General features: G+C 39.0%; 1 protein-coding gene across 3 annotated transcripts; it reads left to right on the plus strand.

Annotated features, from left to right (window-relative positions):
* The first annotated feature begins 551 nt into the window (after positions 1 to 551).
* znf410 (zinc finger protein 410) lies at positions 552 to 20,295 on the plus strand. Of its 3 annotated transcripts, none has more exons than XM_003214386.4 (12): positions 552 to 698; positions 8,014 to 8,202; positions 9,350 to 9,485; positions 9,959 to 10,177; positions 10,806 to 10,997; positions 11,589 to 11,748; positions 12,637 to 12,818; positions 14,393 to 14,482; positions 15,984 to 16,109; positions 17,135 to 17,272; positions 18,026 to 18,161; positions 19,628 to 20,295. In XM_003214386.4, exons 2-11 carry the CDS (start codon positions 8,170 to 8,172, stop codon positions 18,151 to 18,153), a joined length of 1,404 nt encoding a protein of 467 aa, XP_003214434.1. In that variant the 5' UTR covers positions 552 to 698; positions 8,014 to 8,169; the 3' UTR covers positions 18,154 to 18,161; positions 19,628 to 20,295. The 3 variants fall into 3 exon arrangements, with proteins under 3 accessions (XP_003214434.1, XP_008124037.1, XP_008124029.1); XM_008125830.3 differs by having other exon boundaries at positions 18,029 to 18,161; XM_008125822.3 differs by lacking the exon at positions 552 to 698 and adding an exon at positions 809 to 944.
* The last annotated feature ends 364 nt before the right edge of the window (positions 20,296 to 20,659 follow it).

Here is a 20,659-nt window from a genome sequence, read left to right on the forward strand (position 1 = left end):
GATTCTGTAACAAAGATGTTTCTATTACCACAACTAGCAGTTCAATGGCACAAGAAAGGGTTAATTTGTGTTTAATAGGCCTTCCTTCAGCTTGGTAGTTCAAGGCTAGAAAAAAAACCCTGAAGGCTGGGAACCATCTGGGGGAGGAAATTTTCCTTGTACCAACCTACTGATGCAAGTTCTCAGGGCTATTAAGATGGGAGATGGATCATGGCTTCATGCACTTCATTTTCCAGGTAACACATACACACAGCACAGTGCCTTTGTAAACCATGACAATATGAGTCCACACTCAGATAATGCGGGATTTTCTGGCTTGATATTGTGGGATATAGGGCTGTGGGGAAGCTCCCCGGGTGGGTGGATCTTTGTCTTTACTCCTGTGACTTGGTTTTGGAGCTCTTCCACACAGTTGAATAAAACCCCACAATATCTGCTTTGAACTGGAATGTGTATGGAAATGTGGACTCAGCTAACCCAGTTCAAGGCAGATATTGTGGGTTATTCTGGGTTTTATGGCTGTGTGGAAGGGCCCTCAGACGTGAGGGAAATGTAACCAGAGAAGGAGACTCAAGCTGTGACCGAGAGGCTGCGGAGGCATCTTTTTATCCTCTGACTCTATAGCCCGTGCTAGAAGGCACCCACCTCGGGGTTTCCGGTGGGTGCGCGCGTCACATCCGGGCGGTTCTGAGATGCCGGTAAGCAAACGCTCGTCCCGGGAAAGGGGAGTGGAGTTGGCGGGGGAGCTCTGCCGCCGCCATTTCGGGGCCCGGCTCCGTCGCAGCCGAGGGGAAGGGGGCCAGAGCCGCCGGGCCCCTCGCCGGTGCGTCTCCGGCTTCTCCCGCCGCCCGAGTCCGGCCCCTTCCTCTCCCGAAGAGGAGCCCTTTCCTTCCTTCCTTCCTCGCAGTGGGCTGGGCGGAGGCCTGCTCTCAGTAGTCGCAGAGGTGCGCTCTCTGACAGGAGGCTCTTCCTCTCTCTCATATCCTTAGACTGGAAAGGGGGGGGGGAGGTCGCTCGTGAAATGACGTTGCTTGTTTTGTTTTTAGCCGCTTTGAGCCTCTTTTAGGAAAGGAAAGCGGAACATACATCGCCTGTATATAAATATCAAAATATGTATTATGTACATATGTTGATTTGTTCGTTTCTAAAAATAGAAGTGCCACGCTCATAACAACATCTTATCTCTGTGTCTATTTATGTTTGGCTCTATCCCGGTGGTTCTCAACCTGTCGTTCCTCAGATGTTTTGGCCTTCAACTCCCAGAAACCGTAAGAGCTGGTAAACTGGGTTGCTGTGCGTTTTCTGGGCTGTATGGCCATGTTCCAGAAGCATTCTCTCCTGATGTTTCGCCAGCATCTATGGCAGGCATTTTCAGAGGTTGTGAGGCGTATTGAAAGCTAAGTACAATAGAGTCTCACTTATCCAAGCTAAATGGCTGGAAGAAGCTTGGATAAGTGAATTTTTTGGATAATAAGGAGGGATTAAGGAAAAGCCTATTAAACACCAAATTAGGCTATGATTTTACAAATTAAGCACCAAAACATCATGTTTTACAACAAATTTGATAGAAAAAGCAGTTCAACACGCAGTAATGTTATGTTGTAATTACTGTATTTACAAAATTACAGTAGAGTCTCACATATCCAACATAAACGGGCCGGCAGAACGTTGGATAAGCGAATATGTTGGATAATAAGAAGGAATGAAGGGAAAACCTATTAAACATCAAATTAGGTTATGATTTTACAAATTAAGCACCAAAACATCATGTTATACAACAAATTTGACAGATAAAGTAGTTCAATACGGAGTAATGCTATGTAGTAATTACTGTATTTACGAATTTAGCACCAAAATATCATGATGTATTGAAAACATTGACTACAAAAATGTGTTGGATAATCCAGAATGTTGGATAAGTGAGATTCTACTGTAGCACCAAAATATCACGATATATTGAAAACATTGACTACAAAAATGGCTTGGATAATCCAGAAACTTGGATAAGCGAGGCTTGGATAAGTGAGACTCTACTGTATTTCCATACTCCAGGAAATAATGCCTGGCTGCTCACTGGAGGGAAAGATATTAGAGGCAAAGATGAAGTACTATGGCCACATAATGAGAAGACAGAAAAGCTTGTAGTAGAGAATGATGCTGGGGAAAATGGAGGGAAAAAGGAAGACTAAGGGCAAGATAGATGGATGATATCCTTGAAAGGACTGGCTTGACTTTGAAGGAGCTGGGAGTGGTGACTCTGCTGACAGGGAGAGGACGACTGAACAAATAAACAAAGCAAGGGAGGTTTATATATCTGTGGAAGGGCCAGGGTGGGAGAAATTACTCTTGTCTGTTGGGAGGCCAGTGTGACTGTTGTAATTAATCAACTTGATTAGCATTAATGGCCTTGCCAGCTTCAAGGCCTGGCTTCTTCCTTCCTGAAGGAATCCTTTGTTTGGAAACGTTAGCTGGCCCTGATTGATTCATATCCCATCTGATAAACTGGCTGGGATTTCTGGGAGTTGTAGACCAAAACACCAGGGAACCCACAGGTTGAGAACCACTGCCCTATCCGAAAGTTTAACAGTTGCGTCTCTCCTTTCATACTCTTTCCTTCTTTCACCCCATACTCTCACCATTTCACAAGCAGTGATTTGATGGCTCCACTCAGGCCATGGGGCAACAAACAGCAAATCAGCCCAGTATTTTTCAAATGGTTCATTAGAGGAAAAAAAAACACCCAACCAAAGTGGATGCATATGTAATGTAGTAATTATTATCATTTTCATGTTGTCAGTTTTTGTCTTCAGTTTTACAGTCAGCCCTTCACATTTGCAGGTTATTTTTTTCGTGTATTTGATTATTCATAAATTTGATTAAAATGGAAGTCTGAAAATGCTGGTTATTTCACCAGCTGAAGCCAAGTCAGAACTGATGGAAACATGGGATTCAACCCTCAATCCTTTCCCCCCATATGATACAGCAACAAAAATAATTTGGCTCATCAACCAATAGACAGGTGACACTCTGAAGAAATGAGCAAAAGATGGGTGAATGCTCTTCTGGATGAAATGACTTGAAATAATTCTTCAGTTATTTGTCCATCAGACTGAACCACAGGGTGGATTGAAGATGTCTTAATTTTCCTTCTTTTCAGAATTTGGAAAGAATTTCCTTACAATTCATTTCTGTCTCTTAGCAATTATGCGTAAGGTGATATCATTGGGGTCTTTTCCAAACTCAGACATTACAGCACCAGGTCTTGGCTGCTGCACATAGCACCAGGGACACCTTCTTGCTCTCTATCTTTCTTCCTCCAACATACTCCATCAAGTATCACGAAACTTCCACTGATGGACTCACCAGACCACTGTTTAATGTCTAGGAAACTATGAACCCAACATAACTCAACCCTCAGTAGCTACCAAGATACCTATACCAAGATACAGCTTCCTTTAGAAACAGATGCCTTAAAATAGACTTTGGGCTGCTTCAATGCTTTAAAGCCACCAAGTTATTTACTTCTCTTTCTCTTAGTTCTGGTATTTAGTTTCTAAAAACAGAAATGCCACTCTCCTCTCCTACTTGGAAACTGCCTATTGAGGTCTTTTCCCATTGAGAAATGTTTGTTACTTTTTACAAACTCAGAAAAACAAGCTATATTGCCCTTGTTACTGCTTATTTCTTCCCCAAATCCTCTCTAAACAGAACCAAGGTTGAGCCTTGGGTGAAGTCCCAAGACCAAAGGCGGTTCCGCCAGTGGTGCAGTTTGGTAATGTTCAGACTTTGGAAGTAATTACCTTATCAGATGAGGTGATCCACCACCACCTTTTGTTCACTTTACCATAATTGACTATCCAGAGAGTCATCAAAATCCAAAACAGCCTGTTTGGGGCTGTAGTTCCTGCTACTGAGAAAATAAAAATGACAAATTGCTGACCTTGCCTGATAAAATGTAGAGAAACCTAATACTTTTTTCTCTGTGTACTGGTCATCCAGACTGGTGAAATTTTCTGGCCTCAAACAAAAGCAGCCTTAGAACAGTCTCAAGCTCCCAGGCCTCCTGGTCCAACCCCAATTTAGTGCACTTTTCTAGAAGAGAAAGAGATCTTGTGCCACCAGAGAAGGCACACATGAGACTGTGAGGTTTGTTGTCTTGTATTAGACATGGTAAAAAACTATATTTTGCTGAATTCCTTCTGCATAGGATGAGCTTTATCACACCAGGCCCTTCTACACTACCCTATATCCTAGGATGTGATCCCAGATTATCTGCTTTAAAATGGATTGCTGTATATGAGTCTCCACTGCCAGATAACCCGGGAAAAGCATAATCTGGGATCGGATTCTGGGGCCCCTTCATCACAGATGAATAAAATCCCACATTTTCTGCTTTGAACTGGAATACATGGCAGCGTGGACTCAGGTAACCCAGTCCAAAGCAGATATTGTCGGATTTTCTGCCTTGATATTCTGTGTTATATGGCTGTGTGGAAGGGCCCTGGGATACAGCAGCAGTTTGGAAGGGGCCAGCACTATTGTAGGAATATCACTGTTGAGGCAAACAGGCCCCTTCCACACAGCTGTATAAAAACCACATTGAACTGGATTATATTGCAGTGTGGACTCAGATAATCCAAAACAGATATTGTGGATTATCTGCCTTGATACTCTGGTTGTATGGCTGTATGGAAAGGTCCAGAAACATACTGATATGGAAGCAGTCACTATCACACTTCTCTACAATTGATAACAATGGTGCTTTGGTGGTGCACAGTCTCTTGGTCACTTTTACGCACCGCATTATTAGGCCTGCCTTCCTGCCCATATATGCAGTATCTAGTCGATGTGTGCCTTTCAATTTTTTAATCTATTTTTGCTATGATGTGCGCAATTACAACAAAATATATATGTATAAAAGTCAAAGAATGTATGTCCATTTGTAGCACAAAGCCTCCATTCCTTAATTGAGCTGGACGAAACCTGTCACACATACTGTTTATTATCCAATTTAACATAATTGAGGGGTTTGAACTAAAAAGGCCACCCCTTTTGGGCCCAGAACAGAGGGAAATAAAAGTATCTGAAGTGGATTTGGCTGTTGCTAGGTGAAGTAGCCCATTGTGATGTCACTGGGAAAGAAAAGGAGTGAAGTGCAATAGCTGTGGCGTGTAAGAGGGAAAGGGAGAGAGTAAGGAAGGAAAGAGAAACGGAATTAAGAGAAAGGAAAGGGGGAAAGGTATGAGGGGAGGCAAGGGGGAAATAGAAAAGAAGGAAAGAAAGAAAGAAAAATAAGGAAGAAAAAGGAAAGGGGAAAATATATATACTGGGTAACAATGGGTATATATACTCGAATAATAATACCATACAATTGTTACATCAGCCGATGACTATTCCTTTGAGACTCCAGATAATAAGCATTCATCATTTGCTAGGACTAATGGGAGGTATGGTCAACAGCATCTGATCTGATTTTAACCCTTCTTCCTACAGTATTTCTTATTTATTATTATTATTATTAATAATAATAATAATAATAATAATAATAATAATAATACTGTAATGATGATGATGTCCAACACCCCTTTTTAATTTAGATCCTGAATGATCTTTGATACAAAATTGGCATTTGCAGGTCTTGGTGTTTTATGCTACATGGGGTGCATCTATAGTCTAGGATTAATGCAGTTTAGCACTACTTTAACTACCATGGCTCAATGCTATGGAATTAGAGGTGTTGTATTTTAATGAGGCACCAGCAGTCTTTGGCCGAGAAGGTTAAAAAACTTGTAAAACTACTGGTCACATGATTTCATAGCATTAGGCCATTGCAGTGAAAGTGTTATCGAACTGCACGAATTCTACAGTGTAAATGCAGCCATAAATATGGAAAGCTGGATTTTTGGCTTGCTTAGGGCCCTTCCACACAGCCCTATATCCCAGAATATCAAGGCAGAAAATCCCAGAATACCTGCTTTGAACTGGGTTATCTGTGCCCACACTGCCATATATTCCAGTTCAAAGCAGAAAATATGGGATATTATTCAGCTGTGTGGAAGGGGCCTTAAGAGTGTCGCCTACACTGTAGAATTAGTGCTGTTTGATAGCATGTTAACTGCTATGACTTAATGCTATGGAATCATCAGAGTTGTAGTTTTACAAAAGATTTAGTCTTTTCCGCCAAAGAGTACTGGTTCCTCACCAATCTTCAAATCTCAGTATTTCATGGCGTTGAGCCACAGCAGTTAAAGCAGTGTCAAACTTAATTCATTCTAGAGTATTGATGCACCCATAATCTATGGAGGTGATGTTTAATACGCATGGTTAGAGTATCTGATGTCTGCTTCTTGTTATTGTGTGCCTTTAAGCTGTTCTATCAAAAGGCTTCAAGGGGCTGAGAGAGAGTATGACTTAGGGTTTCCCAGTGGGTTTTCATTGCTGAACAGGGATTTGAACTCTGGTCTTCAGAGTTATAGTCCAAAATGCAAACCATTACAACAAATGTCAGGAGAGAATGCTTCTGGAACATGGCCATATAGCCCAGAAAACTCGCAGCAACCCATTACAACACTTAGTTAAATAAAGAAGCCCCTAGCCCAAGGAGATTACAGTTTTGAGAGATTACAGTATTAAGAAAATTCTCTCATACAGTATTGAGAGAATAATCAAAGGATCATAAAGGAATTTATAAAGGAGGCTTCAAGTAAAAAGAGCAAGTAAGATTGCAGCAAACATTAAGAGATAAAGTTTATTTCACTTGGGAGTGAACATTAAAGAGGTTGATTTAGGGAGGGACAGAAAGTAAAATGGGATCTACTGGTCTGTCATAGATTTGCAGTAAATGTTACAGCAAAAGGTTGAATTATTTAGTTGTCTATTCCTACATAGCAAAACGTTGAATAGTTGAACAGCTCTTACTGTCAGGATGTTCTTTCTAATGTTTCAGTGGAATGTATTTTCTTGTAAATTGCATTTATTGGTTTTTGTATTAGTTTCTGGTGTGGCAGTAAACAAGCTTGCTCCATCTTCTACGTGACATCAGAAACTTAGTGTGCTAATGTGGTGTATTGGTTGAGCACTAGATTACAACTGGAGACCAAGGTTCAAATTCTCACTCGGTTATGGAAGTCCAGTGGATTATCTTGGGAAGTCATACTCCCCAAGTCTCAGAGGAAGGCAAGGGCAAACCTCCCCTGAATGAATCCTGCCAAGAAAGCTCCATGATTGATTTGTCTTAAATTCTTCATAAGTCAGAAATGTTTTGAAGTCACAAACAACAAGAATTACATTATCTTCCAATCTTCTCAAAGCTAAACATATCCAGTGCTCTAAATTATTCCTTATGAGGCTTGGTTTCGAGATCTTTTACCATCTTTATCAATTTCCTCTGGACATATTCTAGTTTATGCCTCTTAAACTGTGACAGATTTACCTCTGATACTTGCAAACATATTCCTGTATGGAATTATTTAATTGTTCTATGTATCTTTGTCACCTGATTCTTGTTTAGATCTTGGGATTCTATTAATGGATCAGTACCTAGTATCAACACAGCATGCTACTGTTGCCAAGGGTATACTGGTGATGACACTCTGCTTGAGTATCTATAGCAATGCCACAATTGCCACTGTTCACATGGTGTTGTTTGAGAACCAGTTCAGTCTCTCCTTTTCCCTTCACTGGCCACTGATCAATAGCTACTGTGGGTTCTGTGGTTCTTACAGGATTTAATCAGTGCTGGTTGGATGTTGTGATTAATGTCCCATTTGCAAATGCTGTAAAATATAAAAGATTATGATACTATGTTTAAAATGTTGATTGATGTTGCCCTAGATCTGGGTATCTATCAAGGGAACATAATAGCCTAATTCTGGCTGCAGTTTAATAGATAAGGAAATAGAAATAGGGATGGCCACAGTATTGCTGTAGATTTTGCATATGAGAGGGAAAATGTTATTGTATATCAAGCATAGGCAGTCATGTAATTTAATTTTAATTTCTCTTTCTTTTCAGGTGAATTTGAATACATGTCTATTACAGCTTCTTGTAAGAAGATCCTTACAAAAGTTTGGGTTAGAACATGTGTATAAACACAGAATATTGTTCATTTTGAACTCTTAAGCTTTGTGCCTTATCCAGACTTCCTTTGGGAATCAGAAACTTGAATCGATGTTATCAGATGAGTTAGAGTCCAAACCAGAGGTCAGTAACTAGTCTCTGCATTGTGTATTTTCTGGAAATCATAATAGTGGCAAATGATGGCTTTCCCAACAATTTACATACCTCACATAAATTTTATCGCTTACAGCTATAGGGTTTGTTTTTACATTAAAGACTAAAACTTCTGAATTTATTTTATATTTATAGAGTAAGTATTATTTGAAAGCTCATCACTTCTAGATGATACTTAGAATGTGTCTTTAGAAATATCGAGTTGAATGAGACCACCAGGCCCATCCAAACCAACCCACTGCCATGCAATCAAAACATTCCTGACAGATGACCATCCAGACGCTGTTTAAAAATTTCCAAAGAAGGAGACTATTCTATTTGAGGCAGCATATTCCATTGCCAAACTGCTCTTGGCAGTTCTTCCTAATGTTTAGGTAGAATCTCTTTTCCTGTAGTTTGAATCCATTGTTCCATGTCTGTGAGTGTTTTACCTTGTACTAGTAAGATAATTTGACACTACTTTAACTCCCATGACTCAATACTATGGAGTCCTTAGAAATGTACAAGTTCTTTAATCTTTTCTCTCAAAGAGTGCTGGGGCCTCACCAAACTACAAATCCAAGGATTCCATAGCATTGATCCATAGTGGTTAAAGTGGCATTAAACTGCATTACTTCTACATTGTAGATGCATCCTTAGTCTCTGAAGCACAGAAAATGCTTGCTCCCTGCTTAAGATGGCATCATTTCAAGTACCTAAATGTGGTTATCATGTCCCCTCTCCAACCTGCTGCTTTCCAGTTAAACATTCCCAGCTCCCTAAGCCATTTCCCATAGAACTTGGCTTCCAAAGCTTTGACCATTTGTTGCCTTTCTCTGGTCACATTCCAACTTGAGTGAGAAGGAAGCGCCATGATCTCAGTGGAGGTTTCTTCTGAGTAAATCTGAATAGGATTCCACTACACTTCAGGATCCATATGCAAAGATGTTTTCAATGGCCATCAGTGAAACATCTGGTGATTTCAGTAGCAACTCAAGCTTCTGCCTTGGTTGAGAGAAGATTTGTTTTTCTATATATTGCTAATAAGCCAAGTCTCTGTTTTGCCATTTTTTTGTAGGAGGAAGAGACATCTAATGATTGTCTTTTACCTGAATATCTTTGCTTTCCTCCTCTCTAGCTGCTGGTTCAGTTCGTTCAAAACACAGCTATTCCACTAGGAGAGGAACTTGCGGAATCAGGACCTAAAGATCTCACCTGTCTGTCTCTCCTTCCCGTTGCTGAATCCCCAGAATGCAACAGGTTGATATTGCCAGGTAAAATCTGAAATCTGATTATTCTAAATATTTGTTTAAGATACTGTAACAGGAAAAGAAAAGAGGAATCTTTAGCTATAGCTGTCTGTTCATAAGTAAGTCCCACTGAGTTCAATGAGACATACTCCCAAGTATTGAATGCAACTCATGAAGCTTTGAGTTGAAGGGAGCTTTCTCTTTGTACTATACACCTTTGTGCTCAGATCTGGAGTACTCCTATGATAGAAATACAAATATAATAAAAAGGGAGAATTCTGGTTATCAGCAGCCCTTGATTGTTTTATTATTAGTTTCTATATCTTTGATACTATATCTTGGAAACATGTGACTTCATTAGGTTGGCTACTGAGACAACAGAATTCTAGACTAGATAAGTCTGTAGTCTGATCAAGCATGGGTTAATTTTTTATACATGTCAGATTCTTTGCTCTTGATTCATAAATGTTTTTTTTTTCCTGCATTCTCTTCATTAGATGACTCCCCAAGTCACACTAGCACTTCAAAGGATGTGTCCTCTGCTGCTCTTTTACGCAACCTCCAGGTGACTGTTGGCCCTGATGGTGAAGAGACAAGGGCACAGACGGCACAGAAGCCTCCTGAGCTTCTCCCAAGTCCTGATACGTCCAGTTTACTGCAAGATCTTCAGCCCAACGACAGCACTTCCTTTATCCTGCTCAATTTAACACGGACAGGTAACAGCCATATCAGCATTTAGTTAAAGCGGAAGGGAGGCTTATGTATCACAAATTATTCTGAAAAGCATACTACAGTTTAAAATGCTCCTGAATTTGTAAGAATCAGCAGCAGGTCTAATAAAGTTACTGTGAAAGTTTCTTGAAATACATATATCCTCCTGTAAACATTGACTTCATGCATGGGTACTGGGCATGTTTTGGTGCCAAGATCATGGATTTTGATATGACCCATGGATAAGTTGAGGCAGTTTCTGTGTAGAGGAGAGGGGAAGGTATTAACACAGCCCCAGGGAGCCAGCCATCTCTAGTCACCACTGCCACCATTTTCCTACTCTGTTATTATAAAAAGCCAGAGGTGGGATTGATACGTGGGATTGATGCTTCTTTTAAGTTCTTCTGGGACAAAATAAGCTGTTGTCTTTCACCACTTTGCTTAGAGAAGGAGTTTTTTAAAAAAATAAGAGTTAAGGTACAGTACTTATGTAGACCCATGGGTTAGTTGACCCAGGTTTTTGCATTGATTTTTTGACTCAGATTTCTTGACGTACACAAAAGGGAGCTCAGTATTGTGGGTCACAGCTGAATTTGATTATCTTAGTGTCTGATGAAACTGCTTCCTTCATAGGTCTTGGCTCTCTCTCAGAGCACCTGGTGTTTGTCCAGGATGAAGCAGAAGATTCTGGGAATGACTTGTTCTCTAATAATAGCACTGACAGCAGCACTCCATGGTTTTTACGAGTGCAGGAACTCGCCCATGACAGCTTGATTGCTGCCACTCGAGCACAGCTTGCCAAGAATGCCAAAGCAAGCAATAATGGTAAGATATTAATTTCTGTAATTTAACAAGTTAAATCATATACTCTTTTAGTTAATTATTGGTATTTGTTGAATTACCCAATTTAAAATAAAGTTTTAAATTACTTAAGTATGTCTCATTAAATAAATTACTCTAGTATGGCTCATATTAATTAAATTACTAGTTACATCACTATTTAATTAGTATCAGTTAAATTGCTTCAGTAGATCTCAAGTCTCATATGTGTTTACAAAACTGTTGTTCTCGAAGATATCATTCTAAGTATGGAGAAAAGGTCAGTTTTATAGAGATGACTAACCACAATACTGATTGTGCATCTACATTGTAGAATCAGTGCAGTTTAACTGTTATGGCTCAGTGCTATGGAATCCTGGATTTGTAGTTTGTAGTTGTGGCAGAGAAGACTAAAACCTTGTAAAACTTCAATCTTCAAGATTCCGTAGCATTGGACCCTGGTAGTTAAAGTGGTGTCAAATTTCATTAATTCTATAGTGTGGCTGCACCCTAAGAAATATATCAAGTTTATGGGTTTGTTTTATATTAAATGTTTTATATTGTAGCCTCATGTTGCTTTTTTCCAACTCTTTCCAGGTGAAAATGTTCATGTTTGCTCAGGAGACTCACAGCCGAAAGAGCCCAGTCCCATTCCTCACTTGCCCCGGGTGGAGAAAAAGTTGGCATGCACTGTAGAAGGCTGTGATAGGACCTTTGTATGGCCAGCCCATTTCAGATATCACTTAAAAACACATAGGTGTGTAGATTTGTTGTGGCTGTGACTTCGCCTGCACTGTGCACATTGGATAGATATTTATGTAGTATCTGACTGTGGAATAATCCATTATTTTGGCTGAGCAAACGTTCACTAAAATAAAGGAAATTTAGGTAAACAGCACATTCAAGGCAGCTTTTAATCGTGTTCATAAATACATTCTTTTAGAAGTATGGGAGCTATTTGTGCTTTGTTAACAATATGTTGGAATAAGAATCCTAGTATTTTGTTTCGTGTATGCCTAACTCTTTTAAAAAGATGATTAAAATATGAAACAAAAATAGTCTCATAAATAATTTCTTTTTAAGATGCATCCTCTTGGATGTTAAAATACTGCTAATTCAGAGATGGGCAACTGTCAGAGGTTGACAGGCTGCACTGAGCCCCTCCATGGGATTTTGGAGGGCAACATCCCCTCCTCACAACAGTTTGTATTTTTAAAAAAACACAATAAAACACTTATTTTCTAAATGGCCAAAATGAAGAGACAGTTTTGGAACTGTCTAGGCCATTTTAGACTCAGGAGACATTCTTTAAAAAATAGGAAATTAACTTGCCAGTTGACTTCCTGTCCTAAAAATAAGCTCTCCTGAACCTAAAATATGGTGATACAACCTAACACTATAAGGGACATGGAGACATTTGGACCAAATCTTTCTTAAAAAGCACTTTTGCACTGCCAGTTATACCTTTTCCTGCAGAGCACACTTTCTCCATCTCAACTTAATGCCAACCATTTCACTTTTCAGTCCATGCCCTTAGTTCTGAAGTAAAAAAAAAAAACCATCACACACGGCTTTGCATTATAGATCTTAGCACAGATTGCCTATGTCAGATTGTGGATTACTAAATTTGATCCTTGTCTATTAGGAATGATCGTTCATTCACTTGTCCAGCAAAAGGTTGTGGGAAAAGCTTCTATGTCCTGCAGCGCCTGAAAGTCCACATGAGGACACACAATGGAGAGAAACCATTCATTTGCACTGAACTAGGCTGCGGGAAGCAATTCACAACAGCTGGCAATCTGAAGAATCACCTTCGAATTCACACTGGTATGTTGCCCTTTTTTCAGAACTTTGAATTACTACAATATTTAATAATTACTGTATTTTGGGTAGTCAGATTGAGAACAGAGCTCTAACTGGATATCCTGCCTCTTCTCTGCCTGTTGTGAAATACTTAATTTTGGGTTAGATAGAATTTGTTCTCCATAACAGTTGAAACCAATAGGTCTGCATTTTCTGTTCTCAATCTTATTACTTATCATTCTTATTAACTACAACTTAGCTATACAATACAATGATCAGCATTACCAAAGTGTACAGCCAAAGGGGTCTGTTAAAGATATGTAGCAATAGCAGTGCATAACTCTGTGCTACAGTGGGTATTTCCATTAAGATCCTTGAAACAAAGACTTTTCTTTTGGAGGGGAGTGTTTATGCTATTTTAGCTGAACTGTCTACCTAAACATACCAACCCAAAAGGAATTTCAAGGTATTTGCAAAATAAGACAAATACTGGAAATAAAATACTGTATTGATTTCAGTGATGACTTGCTATGGTTTAAGACTTCATGTTTCTAAATAGTGTTGCTGTATAAACGATCTATAATTGCAAAATCGTTTCATTCTTTATAGCCATTCACTATTCCTTGACCTTGGTGTTTCCTGTATGATTTCTCGTTTTCATCCTATGCCAGCTTTCAGCAGCCTTCTGATGTAATTCTTCCTGCTGTGCTTGTTCTACTGAGCCAATGCCATATGGAGTGTTTATTTCTAACTTTAACAGATTTCAACCAGGTTTTCCTTTGTATCAGCCACTAAAATTTTGTCTTTAGTCCAGTTATTTTAAAGAAGTCTCGATTTGAATGAAGATCCAGCTTTCCATGGTGCACTTGTTAAAAGCTTCCAATCTTTTTTCATTACTATACAACCTGTCATGAACTGAAAAAGGGAATATTTAAAGTAATAAATTAATAAGTATAAATAAATTTTAAAATAACAAATCTTGGTAACACCTAATTCCAAAGAAACTGATTCCTGGTTTGGATTCTGTAGTTAACGAACCATAGACTGGCAGTGTTGAGGAGGTTGTATATTGTTTATCAGTGTTGAAGCAAACCGTAAGAGCACTTATTTTTGATATCAAACAAGCTTGTAGGAGTAGAACTGCATTTGGGAAACTGAAAGGTAAGGTGGAGAGTGAGTCCTCTGTAGCCAAAAGGGAGGGCTTATTAAACATTTTCACTCGTGACCCCGGGTATACAGTATAGATATCTAAAATAGGTGTAAAAAGACAACATTTATTGATACTGAATCATCAGCACTTGCAAGGCTCCCTAAACAGACAGTTTTTTCTTTTTATGAAGTACAGCTGAAGAACCTTATGCAGAGTCAACTGTAAACATTGCACAGCAGATTCATGTAAATATCTAAAACAGACACTAGGTTACATTCAGAAAAGTCTTACTCTTGCCAAATTTTTGGGACCCCAACATTGAGCTAAGGGGAACCTGTTTTGGGTTGAGACCCACAGTTTAAGAAGCAGTGGTCTATGGCATATTCTACTTAAGTGCACTTTTCATTTAAGTTAAGCAGATATCTAATTACAATGTTTTACAATGCAGGGGAAAAACCTTTCTTATGTGAGGCGCAAGGCTGTGGTCGTTCCTTTGCTGAATACTCCAGCCTTCGGAAACACCTGGTTGTCCATTCAGGTAAGGGAACGTCATCCTCTTAACTGAGACCCACATCACACAGAGTGTCTTTCTTGAAGTCAGCATACAAAAGGGTCTTCCAGCACCTTTGAGACTATCTGAAAGAAGTTGGTAGCATCAGCTTTTATAGACTAAGTCTACTCCATCAGATGCAGGTAATGAAGTGTCTAGAACTGGAGCTTGTGCATACATTCTGATTCTGCTGTTTCTTTTTCTAATTTTCCTTTGTAGATTTTGTTCAAGGACTTCTGTTTTGAGGTCTGAGATGGAATGCCCAGGAAGATTTAAGTGGTGAAGCGGTCTGCAACTATTTTTGTGTATCCCCATTCCTAATATTTCAGAAATAGTAGAATTGGAATACATCTAGAAGTCCCAGTACATTAGCAGTGGGTTGACCAGAGACAGTGGTTTCCTGGCACACTGTGCGTCTTATAACACTATATAATAACCCTCCTCCTCCTCCTCCTCCTCCTCCTCCCCCTCCTTCTCTTTATTTATACTCTGCCTTTCTCCCCGTGGGGACTCAAGGCGACTAACAATCCACACTAGACAAGTTTAAAAAGTGCCATACAAAAGTTAAAAACAAATAGTAACAGTGTGGTAAAAACAGAATTAAAATAGAGTAAATACACTAAAATGGCCTTTAAAACTCATATCCATATCCTGCTCCTTCCCCAAACCTGCCCCTTACCTTTCCGCAAATTTCTGCTGGCAGAAGATCTTGACCTGTTAACCCCACAGCCTCATGAGGGCTCTCTTACCATTTTACCATGTCTCCTTTCAGGTTGTCCATCATCTATATGGTCAATTCAGCCTGGTAATAGGTAATATATTTTCCCCATCTTTGTCCCACTGTTCTTCATCTCATTCCCATAGGTTTTGGATTTCGATTGCTATTTGTGCACAACTTGCTCATTCACAGCTATAAATGTTTGTCCCTATGTATTTCATACATCTGATGAGAAGTAGTCTTAAGCCTACAGAAGCTTATGTAAACAACTTCTTTCTTTCAGTCTCAAAGGTAATACAAGATCCCTTTCCAAACTGAGACAAATTAACACAGCTTTGACTTTGCAGTCAGTAATATATTCCCTTGATCCTGTGGAACAATTACTGCTACTACTTTTTAAAAACGGATTTTTCAAAAAACATCTTGACCTGTCTCCTTTTTTCTTTTTCTAACCTACATCTCAGTCATATCAGAAGATGGTGAGATTTCATCTTGCCTGTCCTATACTCTGTAAAACAAAGGCTTCAAATGTATTGGGAGTCCCTTTGGGGAGATAGGACGGGTTATAAATGAAGTATTGTTATTAATGGAGGTAGAGACCTTTGACTTCAGATTACTTAAACTTCCTGGCAAAATGTAGCTGTGAATTTCATTATCTTTCCTAGAACTAAGCCTTTTAATAGGCCCGTGAGGTTGAAATATATCAACTATGTAAATACAGAAAATGAATATTTCAGTTCCTTGTTGAATAGATTTTGTGTCTTGTTTCAGGAGTAAAGCCACACCAGTGTCAAATCTGTGGGAAGACATTTTCTCAAAGTGGTAGCAGAAACGTGCATATGAAGAAGCATCATTCTAGAATTGGAATGACTAGCAACAGACAGCATGAGCAAAGAGGTAGGAATTGAATAGTCCCTGGAGGTAGTGGAAAGGATGGGTCAGTTTAGAGCCGGGGTGGGGAAAGTGCAGGCTCCTCCATACTCCCTTAATTGCCCTTTTCTGGGCCTCCAAAGGGCGAATGTTTTGTTCTAGAAGCCTCCAAGAGAGGCAGTTCATATCTTGAATGGGTTGTCAGGTCTCTGGGTACTATTTAAACATAAAATAATACCAATTTAAAAACCACAATAAATTTGGACTTCTGACTACTGAATTTTGGGGAGTCTGGCTAGCTCCTAGAGCATATGTGACAAAATCAAAGCCATGGCCCAAATCCAGCTTGCCATTACATTTTAGGTGGCCCTACAGATGCTGGACTTAATTCCTGTATTCCTCATCATTATCATGACTAGACCCGAAAGAGAATCTTGCTAAGAAGTACAGAATTGAAAGGATTGTAGAGGTCAACAAATAAAAGCTTTTAAAATAGGAACAAGTGTGTGTTGTCAAAGGCTTTCATGGCTGGGATCACAGGGTTGTTTGTTTTCCGGGCTGTATTGCCATGTCCCAGAAGTATTCTCTCCTGACATTTTGCCCACATCTATGGTAGGCATCCTCAGAGGTTGTGAGGACCTCACAACCTCTAGGGGTGCCTGCCATAGATGTGGGCCAAATGTCAGGAGAGAATATTTCTGGAACATAGCCATACAGCCCAGAAAACATACAACAACCCTGGGAACAAGAGTGTTTGATCATGTAACACAGAAGCTTTCTTTGCTTTCAAAAATTGACCTCTTTTTTAGCTGTAAATATCTTTAATGAAAATAATCCTATTTAGTCAGAGCTCCCTTATAAAATTCCACCTTTTAGAAGTGACCCTCCTTCAGAATCCAATTTCCATGTCTCAAAGGGATACTTTTAAGTGAGATCTCAATTCTTCACCTTGTTTAGATTTCTGCGATAGGGAAAACTCCTTTGCTGAAGCAGTGGTGCAGACCACAGTAACAGTTCAAATGTCAGAATCTTGTTTTTTTTTTTTAAATCAGAATCACTGATGGGCAGTAGTTTGTTGGAAGAGTCTGAAGTGCACAGCAAGAACCTGGTGTCAATAAGTTCGCCTCCTAGCCTCGGTGTGGAATCCTTGCACCTGCCAGACACAGAATCAATTATTGGTGTAAAGGAGGGTGAGGAAATATTTGTATAATATAAAAGTGATCAATATTGTACCTGGGATTGTTTAAAATGTTTTAGAGTTTTTTTTTATTTTTTCCATAACTTGAGGTTTGAATACTGTAAATAGTTTAATTCTATTTTAATTGTCACTTTTTGTATCCTTTTTATTCTACCCTTTTATATTCTGACCCCTTTTGAATAATAACAACCTGAAACTGAAGATGGGTGTGATTCTCTTTTTACAAGCCTGAAATAATTGGAATGTAAACAAATTTACTTCAGTGAACATTTGAAATGGGTTGGTGGAAGAGAAAATCAGATAATTTCTTAAATTTCCTTGAGAGCTGATACCAGTATCCAGATACTTTTTGAAGAGGTGCGATATTAATTGCTATTATCAGTATACATTGTGTCTGACCTGGAGGTGTTGGGCCTGGGGAAAAGGTATGCGGGTTTGTTTATGTGTTTGTTTTGTCCTTCCAAACCAGATGTCTTTTATCTTCTGTTTAAAAAGTGGTTATTTGTTTTTGGGGAAGACATTTTCTGTCTTCCCATTGTATCTTATCTTATCATCAGCAGACTTGACATTTGAGATTGCAGTTCCTTCTGTCATCTATTTCCTCTATGGATTAGATATATGAGGAAGTTGGATTGCAGACAGTATGTGTTTCAGTTTTTTTCTGAAGATCGAATATCCTTCGAGTTCCTTGTGAAAAATTTTCTGTGTTTTTAAATAAAGTATAATTTCTTATTTTGTCTAATAGCAGAGGTTCTTGCTGAAGCAACATCAAATTCTCTTCATGCTGCTCCTGATGTGGTTTTGCCATCTCATCATTTAATGCCCATGTCAGTATCAAGACACACTTATGGGGTCTCATCTTTGCTACAGTAGATCCACAGGTTGGTCTAGAAAAATTCTATTTTGTTAAGCATAATTCTAGTTTCAGGAAAGCTTCACTTTTCTCTTGCTGAAGATGAACAGGATAACAACATATACACTAATTCTAAAGAACAAGATAAAATCAGTGAGAATTTTAGAGTCTACATTTGTGCATAATTTCAACCTAATATTAGTAAGTCTATAATCTAGTTAAACTGCTTTTATAATGTTTTTTTAAATTAAGAGCAAAAAAATTGATCTGGCATACCTGTTGTACCATATAGATTGGTCTGACTTACAACCGCCTTTACCGTCAATTTCAGACTTCATTTTAAAGCTTGCTTCATCTTTTGTGTGATTGTTGGGAGTGAATGGTGTCTATTCCCTGCATCTGCTAGCTGAACAGTGATTGAATGCGAGCCTGCATTACCATATGCTGGTGCTGACAGAGTAGTTTTATCCTCAATTGACATGCTGATTTCAAGAGATAATGCCAATACGTGTGCCGTCTGACAAAGGCAGAGTATCTCGTCCTGTGATGCTTTGCAGTGCAATATGCAGGCATCAGTATGCCTTCTCCTAGAGCAGGGATGGGAATCATGCAACTCTCCAAATGTTATTAGACTTCAATTCCCAGCAGCCCTAGCCAGCAGTGAGGAATATGAGGAACTGCAGTTAAACAAAATATTGAGGACATCATGATTCCTTTCCCTGCAGTGGAGTGTTATGTAAGAAAAGTGAAATTTTTGTCAGTGATTTCTTTAACATAGTCTTTTCTATGAACATGAGATTTGCTCCAAAATGTACTTTCACTCAGTACTTCTTTTACTAGTAACTGTTTCCCCCCTTTTTCTCATGACTGGATGTAACTGGGTTCCCCTAATTTCCCCTAACCATAATTGTTTAATTGTTTATTTTTTCTACACTGAAGATTATATGTTCAGATTTGGTTTGCCTTGGTTCATCTTAACTTTGGTTACTATTTGGCATATCTAAAGGGGCCAAAGATGTCCCTTTTCCTCTACATTAGAAGTAAAATCTTACACGCAACATTGGTTGGTGGAGCAGCCCCAATCAGTGGACAGTGGAGGAGGTTTGAATTCATTTCTCTTCCCCATAATATCACCAAAATCTTCAGAGGGCTGGAAAAACCTCTGGAATAAGTTGTTAAATCGGGCTGCAGACTGAAGAGGAAAATAAAATTTTGGCACTGCATTGTTGGATTTAACCCCAGAATTGTATTGCTTTGAAGGGAGTGCCCGATGCTAGAGAAGCACATACTGTGTTTTATCTCAGTGAGGAAGCAGCTAATGTGTGCTGTTCACAGAGATTGAGAAATATATAGTCCATACAGTGAGTCTCAGAAGCCTGGAAGCATTGTATGGATTGAATCCTCTTATTTCTCGTACTTTCAAAACATTTGGTTTATTAAAGCCTTTCATCTAAGAAGTGTTGGATTTAAACTATTTTGTGTTGTTTTGCACAGAAAGTTACAAAAGGAGGAACAAAGCTATGAAGCACTGAATACAAGAAATGAAGCTGTAGGACATATCTATGTGGTGCTCCCAAAAGAACCCATTTGGTACTTCGGTTACCGGGATTTGTGAAATGCCTCTGCGGTACGTCTCCTGCCTTCTCAGACCAGAGGTCTCTAATATGGTTTCTCTTCAATCAGTGGATACACTGTTTTCTGAAGAATGGATTCAGAAGCTTCTACTAAAGTCTGAACAGTGTGATGCGTTCCTGTTAAATCTGGTGTACAAAGGTCGGCCAGTTATTGATGCTGTTATAACTAGTCTCAAGCCACTTTGTTTCTCTCCTGAAGCTAAACATAAACTCAGCATTGTATTGACTTCTCATCAAGGCGCAGCAGTCCCATCCTTGCTTCTGAATTACTGGGCTGGTTCTGTGGCATTCTTTGAGCTGGAGCTTTCATGTCCCCTTGCTGTGTGTGGATACATTCAACTAATGCTGCTTTTGCTCCAAAATGAAGACCTGGTGTTATTCAGAGGGCTGTCTCAGACACCTTCAGTTATTGCTGTGATATTTTAATATCTAATTATTAGGCTTATTAGGGCTTTTAATTTAAAAAACAATCATAGTTAGAAACTACTGTGTCCTTCTGTTGTAAATAAACTATATACTTCAATTTCTGATGTGCTTTAACTCAGCATTTATTTCCTTGTTACAGTTCACAACATTTGCTTGTTTAGAGTGTCAGGGTGAGTAATTTCTAAAAAAAACAGCTGCTTGATCACATCTTTGTGCAATTAATGCATTATAAAATACAACATAATGTTATATTTAAAATGCTTGTTAATTGCTCAGAGAAATTCAAATCAATGTGAAAAAATGTTACTTTGGGTTATCAAATTATATTCGATTTAGAATGCCTACAAAGCATACTTGGGAAGAAAAAAGCTGAGGAGCAGTCTGGCACTTGCCGTTGAGCGAAGCTTGAGTGGCAATATTAAATTGGATTCTTTGGATTGGTCTAAGAACACAGCAAAACACTTAC

The sequence above is a fragment of the Anolis carolinensis genome, chromosome 1, assembly GCF_035594765.1.
Source record: "Anolis carolinensis isolate JA03-04 chromosome 1, rAnoCar3.1.pri, whole genome shotgun sequence".
NCBI lineage: Eukaryota > Metazoa > Chordata > Lepidosauria > Squamata > Dactyloidae > Anolis > Anolis carolinensis.